Genomic DNA, 12,266 nt, shown 5'->3' on the forward strand with positions numbered 1-12,266 from the left:
CTGACAATTCTCAGGTTTACTGACACTTTTTTTTTGGTAGGTAACGACTCTGGGAAATTAGGGTAGGACTGGAATCCTGCATGGGACTCTCCTTTCTTTTTCCTTGGTCATTAATTTTATCAATTTTTAACACTCCTCATTCCCAGGGATTCAAGTCTTTTCCCTGACATTGTTAATTACTTTACTGACATTAAGTATTTTGTATTCATTTTATTAGTTTTAGGGGAGACTATTCAGTGGCTTGAATTAATTTGATCTTATTTCTTCAGAAGTGGTGTCTACAGAGTATATTTACATATTAATTAATTAATTTTTATAAAGAATAAAGAGAGTTACACCTTAAGGGTTTTTCTCTTTACTATTCAATAAATGGTTAATGCCAGAAGAGACTTTAGCTTTTGGCTAATGATTACTAAGTTACTTGCTCAAAAACCTTAGTTAGTAGGCAGCATACACAGTAGTCAGATGCAGTTCTTTGCGCTTAATGTCAAGTTCAGTACAGTTTTTACTATGCTTTCCATTTTTCACTCTTCTGATAGGGTGAAAAAAGAAAAAAACTTCTGATAGGGTACACGTATATATATGTCAGTAAAAAGATGTTAATACCTTGTTATGTGTTCATCCAAAAAAATGTGATGTTCTATCTTCTCTCTTACCACAGCTCAAATGATAAGATACATGAAAGAGACCCAAGGTGGGAACCAAACAGAAGCAACAGAATTTATTCTCTTAGGACTCTCGGACAACCCAGATCTACAAGTTATCCTTTTTGTAGTGTTTCTATTAATCTATATGGCTACTATGGTAGGCAATTTAGGCATGATCTTGCTGATTAAGACTGATTCCTGTCTCCACACTCCCATGTACTTCTTCCTCAGCAGCCTCTCCTTTGTTGATGCCTCCTACTTTTCTTCTGTAACTCCCAAGATGCTGATGAACCTTGTGGCTGAGAATAAAGCCATTTCTTTCAATGAATGTGCCACCCAGTTCTACTTCTTTGGCTCTTTTGTAGGGACAGAGTGCTTCCTGTTGGCCATGATGGCATATGACTGCTACTCAGCCATTTGGAACCCCCTGCTATACCCAGTTCTCATGTCTGGGAGAATTTGCTTCATACTAGTGGCAACCTCATTCCTTGCAGGCTTTGGGAATGGAGCCATCCATACAGGGATGACTTTTAGATTGTCCTTTTGTGGCTCTAATCGAATCAACCATTTCTACTGTGATATTCCACCTCTGCTTGAAATCTCTTGCTCTGACATCTACATCAATGGCATTGTCACCATGGCTTTCTCCAGTTTTAATGTCATCAGCTGTGTTGTTACTGTCCTTTTTTCATACCTGTGCATCCTCATCGCCATCTTAAGAATGCCCTCACAAGAGGGCAGGCACAAAGCCTTCTCTACCTGTGCCTCCCACCTCACTGCTGTCACCATATTCTTTGGGACGATTCTTTTCATGTACTTGCGCCCAACATCTAGGTACTCAATGGAGCAGGACAGGGTTGTCTCTGTCTTTTATACTGTGGTGATCCCTATGCTGAATCCCCTCATCTACAGTTTGAAAAATAAGGATGTGAAAGAGGCCCTAAAGAAGGTCTTACAGAAAACCATGCTATGAAGGCATGTTAAACATCTTCCTGTTATGTAGAAGAACATGTATTTTCTTATTGTTTTTTTCTCATTACTTAAGATCCTTACTTGTATTAAGATAGATGATTTAAAATGAGGTGTCGTGCTTGTTCTGTCTTCATGTCTTAAACATGTATACTTGGGCCTATCTGATGCATCAGCACAGTAGGTGAGGCAGTGTCTGGTAGAATATTTAAATTTTGGTATCAGCTGCCTTGGGTTTATGTTCCAACTTCAATATTCGTTCCTGTGAACCTTAGTTTTAATGTATCTACGTTGATGTCTCCAGTTGGATTCCAGGAAAACGGAATGAAAAAATAGATTTGTGTGGAGGAAGAGTTATTGGAGAATGTTCCTAGGTTTGGGCAGAAGTTTAATAGTATGGAATTTACAATAAGGACTAAGCCAATTATATGTCTACTCTCCCCAAACATCCTGGAGCTCTGGAGCCAGGATGGCCTTTCAGTGATGACCAAGCTTGTGATAAAAGAGTCAGGTATTTTCATCCACAATGACCAGTCCTGGTTGTGGGCTACCCACTGGGAGGGGGCATAATCTTGGGCAAGGCAGTTCCTTAAAGCACAAGGAAATTCTCAGAGAGGAACTCTGCTATGAGCCTTTAGCTGCTCATATATATGGCAGATGAGGAAATGTCTACCTTGAAAGGCACATCTGGGTTCTGTACCACAGCATTGCTATAAATAGACAGGTGATAATAACAATAAATAGTAGTTGTTATTTTAACTTCTCCCTAGTCTCCTTTACTTATGACCAGGGAAGGACAGGCTTACCAGATTCTCCATTATTTACAACGTTGCCTGTGATGGTTAAGGTTGTGTCTTAACCTGGCTGGGCCATGATTCTCAGTGGTTTGGCAGTTATGATGTTGTTTGCTAGCTATGTAATAATGTAATTACCTCCGTGATGAGATCTGCTATGAGCAGCAATCAGTTGAAAGCCAGTTTCCTTGGGGGTGTGGCCTGCATCCAATACATGTGGACTTTTCGGCAAAGCTCACTGCCTTTTGCTTACTCTGGACACTGCGTATGATCTCCTGTTCTTGAGACTTGATTTAGCAGCTTACCTGCAGATCTTGGGCTTGTTAGCCCTACAGCAACGTGAGTCAAGACAATCCTCTTACTTGGCCCAAGGACATGGGACTTTCTAGCCTCTACAACCCCATGAGTCATTTCCCTGATATAAATCTCTCTCTATATATATATGTACGTGTGCTTCACTTGTTTTCCTTGTCTAGAGAACTCAGCCTAAGACACTGCCTCATCCTCTGATGGATGTAAGCTCCTTGAGGGTAGAGGTGACATCTTTTTTAGCCAGAATCCTCTCTATTTAGTTGCTTAATAAATACTTATTGCTTGTTTATTGGATTTTAGATGGCAAAGTTCTCCATAAAGAGTCTCATTTTAACCTAATTTTCAATGTTTCATCCTTAGGGCACCCAGCTTACAACCCTGTGTCCAGTGTGAATTCTCAGAATGGTTTCTTGAAATCACATTGCATTCTAACTTGAGATGGTCTCCAGCCGAGTGGCAGAGAAACATAGCAGTGCCTGCTGTCTCTTTGTATGACACTAAAGCTATGATCATACATTTTTCTCTGCTTATTTTGAAACTTATTCTGAAGCTCCATAGTCTAGGGTGAGTTTCTTCATGTGGTACTGATAGGTCACGGTAAGAAACACAGGATATAAGGACTCTTCGTTGATAGGAACTTATAATACTTTCCCTGCAGGTTACCTTTCTTCCCTGTCCTTCACTACCACCATACACACACAAAAAAAAATGAGCTAAGCTTAACCAAAATAATACAGAATTTCCTGAATTTCTGGGGATGAAGCAAGACATCGCTTAAGTCTTTCTGTCCTGCAGAAACTAGATTAAATTGCATTGATTAAATGGTTCTGAGAGGAAAATTAATTACAGGGAATGTCTTCTCAAAGCAACATGAATAATTTTAATGATCGTTAGATATTACAACCTATTTCAGTTTCAGTCTTTTAATCTTTAAGTAGGAGATTCATTTGAGCAATAGAGTACTTGATAAATCTCAATCTACTCTACGTAGGCTAATACAGGGTTGGCAAAAAAAGAGGAAGATGAAGACCCTCAATGAGTTGGATTGATGAAGTGGCTGCAACAATGGCCTGAAGTGTAACAATGATCTTAAGGATGGTGAAGTTCCGGACGGCTTTTGGTTCTATTGTACAAAGGGTTCCTATGAGTCGAAACCAGCTCGATGGCACCTAACAACAACAGCATGTGGGCAAGGATGTGGAGATGGGAGAAACTCTTACTTATTTACATTCTCTATGTTCTGGGGATTAAGCTCAAAAATTTGCAGTCATTATTTCATTTTATCTTCTTATAAAATAGACATTAGTATTCCCATTTGGAAATGACAAAAGCTGAGACACAGTGAGATCTAGAGAGATACCCAGAGTCACATAATCAGTCAGCCAGAGAGCTAGGATTCCAAGCTAAAGACTGTCCTTGTTCTCTCCACTGCCCCATGTCTCCTCCAATGAAACACTTTGCCATGATCCAGGTAGCAGAATTTCTTTTTTTATGATATATATATTTTTAATTTTTATAATTTTTATTCAGCTTTAAGTGAAAGTTCATGAATCAAGTCAGTCTCTCACACAAAAACTTATGTACATACACCTTGCTACATACTCCCAGTCGCTCTCCCCCTAATGAAACAGCATGCTCTCTCCCTCCACTCTCTCTTTTCATGTCCATTTCACCAGCTTCTAAACCCTTCTACCCTCTCATCTCCTCTCCAGGCAGGAGATGCCAACATAGTTTCAAGTGTCCACCTGATCCAAGAAGCTCACTCCTCACCAGCATCCCTCTCCAACCCATTGTCCAGTCCAATCCATGTCTGAAGAGTTGGCTTCGGCAATGGTTCCCGTCCTGGGGCAACAGAAAGCCTGGGGGCCATGACCACTGGGGTCCTTCCAGTCTCAGTCAGACCATGAAGCCTGGTCTTTTTATGAGAATTTGGGGTCTGCTTTATCCCACTGCTCTCCTGCTCCCTCAGGGGTTCTCTGTTGTGTTCCCTGTCAGGGCAGTAATTGGTTGTAGCTGGGCACCATCTAGTTCTTCTGGTCTCAGGATGATGTAGTCTCTGGTTCATGTGGCCTGTTCTGTCTCTTGGGCTCATAATCGCCTTGTGTCCTTGGTGTTCTTTATTCTCCTTTGATCCAGGTGGGCTGAGACCAATTGATGCATCTTAGATGGCTGCTTGCTGGTGTTTAAGACCCCAGATGCCACTCTTCAAAGTGGGATGCATAATGTTTTCTTAATAGATTTTATTATGCCAATTGACTTAGATGTCCCCTGAAACCATGGTCCCCAAACCCCTGCCCCTGCTAAACTGGCATTCGAAGCATTCAATTTATTCAGGAAAATTCTTTGCTTTTGGTTTAGCCCAGTTGTGCTGACCTCCCCTGTATTGTGTGTTGTCTTTCCCTTCACCAAAAGTAGTTCTTATCTACTATTTAGTGAATACCCCTCTCCCACCCTCCCTCCCTCCCCCTTCTTGTAACCATGAAAGAATGTTTTCTTCTCAGTTTAAACTTTTTCTCAAGATCTTATAATAGTGGTCTTATACAATATTTGTCCTTTTGCAAGTGACTAATTTCACTCAGCATAATACCTTCCAGGTTTCACAGATTCCTCACTGTTCTTTATAGATGCACAGTAGTCCATTGTGTGAATATACCATAATTTAGTTATCCATCTGTTGATGGGCACCTTGGTTGCTTCCATCTTTTTGCTGTTGTAAACTGTGCTGCAATAAACATGGGCGTGCATTTATCTGTTTGTGTAAAGGCTATTATTTCTCTAGGATATATTCCAAGGGGTGGGATTGCTGGATCGTATGGTAGTTCTATTTCTAACTTTTTAAGGAAGCGCCAAATCGATTTCCAAAGTGGTTGTACCATTTGATATTCCCACCATCAGGGTAGAAGTGTTCCAATCTCTCCACAGCTGCTCCAACATTTATTATTTTGTGTTTTTTGGATTAATGTCAGCCTTGTTGGAGTGAGATGAAATCTCACTGTAGTTTTGATCTGCATTTCTCTAATGGCTAATGATCGTGAACATTTCCTCATGTATCTGTTAGCTACTTGAATGTCTTCTTTAGTGAAGTGTCTATTCATATCTTTTGCCCATTTTTTAATTGGAGTATTTGTCTTTTTGTAGTTGAGTTTTTGCAGTATCATGTAGATTTTAGAGATCAGGCGCTGATCAGAAACGTCATAGCTAAAAACATTTTCCCAGTCTGTAGGTAGTCTTTTTACTCTTTTGGTGAAGTCTTTGGATGAGCATAGGTGTTTGATATTTAGGAGCTCCCAGTTACCTAGTTTTTCTTCTACATGCTTAATAATGTTTTGTATACTGTTTATGGCATATATTAGGGCTCCTAACGTCCCTATTTTTTCTTCCATGATCTTTATCGTTTTAAGATTTTATATTTAGGTCTTTGATCCATTTTGATTTAGTTTTTGTGCATGGAGTGAGGTATGGGTCTTGTTTCATTTTGTGGCAGGTGGATATCCAGTTATGCCAGCACCATTTGTTAAAAAGATTGTTTTGGGGCCTTTGTCAAATATTAACTGGGCTCACATGTGAATGGATTTATGACTGGATTCTCAATTCTGTTCCATTGGTCCATGTATCTGTTGCTGTACCAGTACCAGGCTGTTTTCACTATTGTGGCGGTATAATAGGTTCTAAAATCAGGCAGAGTAAGGCCTCCCACTTTGTTTTTCTTTTTCGTATGAAGTTGATGATTTGTTTCTCCATCTCATTAAATATTGTTATTGGAATTTGGATAAGAATTGCATTAAATGTACAGATCGCTTTTGGTAGGATAGAGAATTTTCTAATGTTAAGTCTTTCTACCCATGAGCAAGGTATGTTTTTCCACTTATGTAAGTCTCTTTTGGTTTCTTGCAGAAGTGTACTGTAGTTTTCTTTGTATAAGTGTTTTACATCTCTGGTAAGATTTATTCCTAAGTATTTTATCTTCTTGGGGGCTACAGTAAATGGCATTGATCTGGTGATTTCCTCTCAAATGTCCTTTTTGTTGGTGTAGAGGAATCCAACTGATTTTTGTATGTTTATCTTGTATCCTGATACCCTGCCGAACTCTTCTATTAGTTTCAGTAGTTTTCTTGAGGATTCCTTAGGGTTTTCTGTGTATAAGATCATGTCATCTGCAAATAGAGATACTTTTACTTCTTCCTTGCCAATCTGGATGTCCTTTATTTCTTTATCTTGCCTAATTGCTCTGGGTAGGACTTCGAACACAATGTTGAATAAGAGCGGTGATAAAGGGCATCCTTGTCTGGTTCCCGATCTTAATGGGAATGCTTTCAGGCTCTCTCCGTTTAGGGTGATGTTGGCTGTTGGCTTTGTATAAATGCCCTTTATTTTGCTGAGGAATTTCCCTTCTATTCCTATTTTGCTGAGAGTTTTTGTCATGAATGGGTGTTGAACTTTGTCAAATGCCTTTTCTGCATCAATTGATAAAATCATGTGATTCTTATCTTTTGTTTTATAGCATAATTTCTTATATGTACATGGAGTCCTTAGAGAAGTTGTGACCAGAGATAGACCTAACCTTCTACTTTGTAGATTTAATTTTTTTTAAGAGGACAGACCACCAGTCACCAGGGGAAATAAGAGAAAAATATTTAAATTTGAATGGGAATGTTGAACTGAAAATTCATTCTCCACTGAGTCTGGGTGTACCAAGGGTGAAGGAGAGAACTAAGAAAGACAAATGTGGTTTCCTTAGTTTCAGAGGGGAGAAATGAGTAGATTACAATGAAGTTACATCAGATTTGCTGTCCCCAGAGACCAAAGAACAAGAAACATATCCTAATTAATGTAAGTCAGAATGTTCACTCCAGAGTTTGCTCTGAAGCCTCTGCAGTTGGAATAATTGCCAACAATATTACAGCTGAACTTCAGTGATGTACAGTCAGTCCCTGGTTTAAGAACGAGATCCATTGCATTCCTAAGTGTGTCTTTAAGTCTTATTTGTAGGTAAGTCAGAACAGGTGCATCGGGTTCTTATGTAGCCTACTTTAGTGCAAGAAAAGATTCAAAGCCTTGTCGATGGTTTAAAAGCTGCATGTGCAGTAAGTGAAGGGGATTGTGATGAGGAATTTGTTCCTAGTAGGGGTTGGCTCAATTCTTTGAAAGTGAGGGCAAATTTACAAAACATTTAAGGGCAAGTATGGGAATTTTTTTTTTTTTTTATGAGTTGTCCTAATAGTGTAATAGTTAAGGGTTCCACTGCTAACCAAAAGGTGAGCAGCTGGAATCCACCAGCTGCTCTTTGGAAACCCTGTGGAGCAGTTCTACTCTGTCCTATAGGTTGTTATGTGTTGTAATTGACTTGAAGGCAATAGGTTTTGGTTTTGTTTAGGAGTTGTACATAAAGTGGAACTTATTGTATGGGGATTTACAGTACTCTGTATTTTGAAATGTGTTTAGCATTGTCATAAAAATTCTCATACTTTTCTTTAAGGAAAAGTAAAATCAAGAAGGAAGGGAATTTTGCTGAATGTACGGTAACTCTATTATAATGGGGAAGGTGTAAAGGGATTCAGTTTTCCTACCTATTGATAGATGACCTCTAAAGTTCTTTCCAGCTGTGCTTCCTGTTTAACCTGCAGAAGTTAGAATGAGTGTCTTATCTAAGCAAAGGAATTTATTTATTTATTTCTTTGCTTTTGCTTTGTATTTTACGGTGAATTTAGACTTAAACAGGAGCAAGCAAAAGAAGCAAAGAGAACTCAAGCTGTTACAAAAGGTAAGGAACTATGAGAAAATACACTTCTGTTTATAAAGTCATTCACTTGGGGGATTTCTGCTATGGCAGCACTAGATGACTAAGACAGGCTATCAAGCTCCTATATCCTAATGCAAACTGGGTGGAGCCCATACGGATGTTTCTGTGTATGGCAGTGTTTGTAAAAATACAAAAAATTCTTGCCCACCCTTCTCCCCAGCCTTGTTCAGTAGATCTTTTATCCCCAATATTAGTAAAAACATTTTATTACTTTATCCCAAATTTTACTTTTAAGCAATATCAAATATCTCCCTGCTGTGAGTTGTAAAGGATTTAGCACTTCTATACTTCCTCTGTTGCAAGGTGAAGAGCTTGGCTGCTAGCCAAAAGGTCAGCAAATCAAATCCACCAACCACTCCTTGAAAACCCTACGGGCAGTTCTATGCTGTCCTATAGAGTTGCTATGAATCAGAATTAACCCCACAGCACAGGCGTTTGGTTTTTGGGTACTTCCTGTCATATTTCTGAGCCTCCTTTATTGTGTTGGGTATATGAGTTAGGTATATCAGTTCAGGTTTATAATAGCAACATTCTCTTCTGTAACCATGCTTTTCACAGACTTATGTGGATTCAATGTTCAGTTTATTTAAGCTGTATTTTTCTATTTAATTCTTGGTTGGCTAGATTTGATCATGAGTTATTTTTAGAAGGGCCCCTGAGTTGAATGTTTTCGGACTTCCTACATCATCATTTTTGTCTGTTTATTGTTCTGTGATGAAATGACAACTTATTGGAACGTAACATTCTTGGATCCCTACTTCCTAGTCTAGACCTTTGAAGGCTTTCCATCCTTTTCTTTTGGTGTGGAATAAATTCTGGAGAAGTCAGAGGCTAGTCTAATTTTTTTCCCCATACAGATGCCTTGCTTTTTTTTTTTTTTTGCTTAAATGTGTGAATAATTCTTTTTTAATCATTGAAGTTCAAAAACCTAACATAGATATAACTTGATGTAAATTATTCTGTATTAATTATTGCTAATGCTTGGCAACTAGCCTTTTGAAAATACCGGTTTTGCATGTATATTGACTTTTTCTTTTTTTTACGTCTTGTTTTAACATTTATCACACCTTTCCAGGAGTGAACTTATTTCCATTTAAGCTACCTCCAATTCAGTATGTTGGGTGGAAAAGGTCAAGCGCTCTTGGTGGTGTTTCCTGGTTCTGTTGTGATCCAGCGAACCTGGGTGTTGGGTGGGAGTTTCCACTGCCTTGGCTAGTTATATCTCTTTCATCTGAGATATCTCTTCTTTCCTACAGTTTAATTCTGTAAATATTAGCAGGAATTACTGAAAATTCTCAGGGTTTACCGACGCTTTTTTTTTTTTGGTAGGTAATGACTCTGGGAAGTTAGGGTAGGATTGGAGTCATGCATGGGACTCTCTGTGTTTTTCCTTATTCATCAATTTTATCAATTTTTAACACCAACTTTTGCCGGAGATTCAAGCCTTTTCTTTGACATCGTTAATTTCTTTTACTGACTTTTAATATTTTGCATTCATTAGTACCTGAGAGGATTATTCAGTGTCCTGAATTAATTTGATCATATTTCTTCAGAAGTTGTGTCTCTGGAGTATGTTTACATATTAATTATGTTTTTGTAAATAATAAGGAGAGTTACATCTTGAGGATATTTCCCTATAATTATTCTATAAATGGTTAAGGCCAGAAGGGACTTTAGTTTGTGGCTAATGATTCTGAAGTTACTTGCTCAAAAACATTAGTTAGTAGGCAGCATACGTAGTAGTCAGATGCAGTTCTTTGAACTTAATGTCAAATTCAGCACAGTTTTTACTATGCTTTTCATTTTTCACTCTTTCGATAGGGTACACATGTGTACATGTTATTAAAAACATATTTACAGCTTGTTATGTGATCAACCCACAAAATGCCATGTTCTGTCTTTTCTCTTACCCCAGCTCAAATTACAAGATATATGCAAGAGACTCAAGGTGGAAATCAAACAGAAGTGACAGGATTTATTCTCTTAGGACTCTCGGATGACCCAGATCTACAAATTATCCTTTTTGTACTGTTTCTCTTAATCTATATGGCTACTATGGTAGGCAATTTGGGGATGATATTGCTGATTAAGACTGATTCCTGTCTCCACACTCCCATGTACTTCTTCCTCAGCAGCCTCTCCTTTGTTGATGCCTCCTACTCTTCTTCTGTAACTCCTAAGTTGCTGATGAACCTTGTGGCTGAGAATAAAGCCATTTCTTTCAATGCATGTGCCACCCAGTTCTACTTCTTTGGCTCCTTCCTAGGCACTGAGTGCTTCCTGTTGGCCATGATGGCATATGACCGCTACTCAGCCATTTGGAACCCCCTGCTGTATCCAGTTCTCATGTCCGGGAGAATTTGCTTCATACTAGTGGCTACCTCATTCCTTGCAGGCTTTGGGAATGGAGCCATCCATACAGGGATGACTTTTAGATTGTCCTTTTGTGGCTCTAATCGAATCAACCATTTCTACTGTGATGCTCCACCCTTGCTTAAAATCTCTTGCTCTGACACCTATATCAATGGCATTGTGATCATGACTTCTTCCAGTTTTAATGTCATTACCTGTGTTGTTATTGTCCTTATTTCCTACCTATGCATCCTCATCGCCATCTTGAGAATGCCCTCAGTAGAGGGCAGGCACAAAGCCTTCTCTACCTGTGCCTCCCACCTCACTGCTGTCACCATATTCTTTGGGACGATTCTTTTCATGTACTTGCGCCCAACATCTAGGTACTCAATGGAGCAGGACAAGGTTGTCTCTGTCTTTTATACTGTGGTGATCCCTATGCTGAATCCCCTCATCTACAGTTTGAAAAATAAGGATGTGAAAGAGGCCCTAAAGAAGGTCTTACAGAAAACCATACTGTGAAGACACGTTAAACATTTTCCTGGTACTTGCATTAAGACAGATGATTTAAAATGAGATGTCCTGCTTGTTCTCTTCATATCTGAAACATATATACATGGGCCCATCTGATGATTCAGCACAGTAGGTGAAGGCAGTGTCTGGTAGAATGTTTAAACTTTTGGAATCCACTAGCCTGGGTTTATGTTCGAACTTCAATATTCATTCATGTCAACTTCAGTTTTATTATGTCTACCTTGATGTCTCCAGTTGGATTCCAGGAAAAGAGACTCAGTAAAAAAGATTTGTGTGCAGGAAGAGTTATTGCAGAGTGTTCCAGGAATAATTTCTGTAAGGGAGAAAGGGAAGCTGGATTGGGAAGAAGCTGAATCGTGATGAATTTACAACAAGGACTAAGCCAATTATATGTCTACTCTTCCTAAGTACCCTGGAGCTCTGGAGCTAGGATGGCCTTTCAGTGATGACCAGGCTTGTGATAAGGGTCATACATTTTCATTCCCAATGACCAGTTCTGGATATACGTTAGCTTCTGGGAGGGGGCACAAACTTAAGCAAGGCAATTCCTTAAACCATAAGGAAATTTCCAGATAGGAACTCAACTATGAACATTTAGCTGCTGATGTATCTGGCAGATGAGGAAATTTCTACCCTGAAAGGGACATCTGGTCTGTGTACCACAGCATTACTATAAATAATAACAGTTATTCCACTCACAAGAATGCCAAGAGCACCAAATAAAATCCATGAAAGAATTTTATCAGATATAAAAAATACGGGAACCGCATAAATGCTACAGGCATATCTTACAAATTTTCTGAGTCAATTGGAATATTTTAAAGGTAGTAACCACTGAACTTTAACTTTTTATCTTTT

The 12,266-nt window shown here is 38.9% G+C and overlaps 2 protein-coding genes across 2 annotated transcripts; both read left to right on the top strand.

Moving 5' to 3' along the window:
* Positions 1–666: 666 nt before the first annotated feature.
* LOC135231798 (olfactory receptor 5AP2-like) lies at positions 667–1,620 on the top strand. Its single transcript, XM_064288982.1, has one exon. It carries the CDS (start codon positions 667–669, stop codon positions 1,618–1,620), a length of 954 nt encoding a protein of 317 aa, XP_064145052.1.
* An 8,557-nt stretch (positions 1,621–10,177) lies between these two features.
* LOC135231799 (olfactory receptor 5AP2-like) lies at positions 10,178–11,422 on the top strand. The gene has a single exon (XM_064288983.1). The coding sequence runs from the start codon at positions 10,407–10,409 to the stop codon at positions 11,394–11,396; it is 990 nt and encodes a 329-aa protein (XP_064145053.1). The 5' UTR covers positions 10,178–10,406; the 3' UTR covers positions 11,397–11,422.
* The last annotated feature ends 844 nt before the right edge of the window (positions 11,423–12,266 follow it).

Source organism: Loxodonta africana, chromosome 7, assembly GCF_030014295.1.
Source record: "Loxodonta africana isolate mLoxAfr1 chromosome 7, mLoxAfr1.hap2, whole genome shotgun sequence".
Lineage (NCBI taxonomy): Eukaryota > Metazoa > Chordata > Mammalia > Proboscidea > Elephantidae > Loxodonta > Loxodonta africana.

Coding starts and splice junctions, on each gene's coding strand:
- LOC135231798 (XM_064288982.1), top strand. CDS start 667: ATGATAAGATACATGAAAGAGACCCAAGGTGGGAACCAAACAGAAGCA.
- LOC135231799 (XM_064288983.1), top strand. CDS start 10,407: ATGCCATGTTCTGTCTTTTCTCTTACCCCAGCTCAAATTACAAGATAT.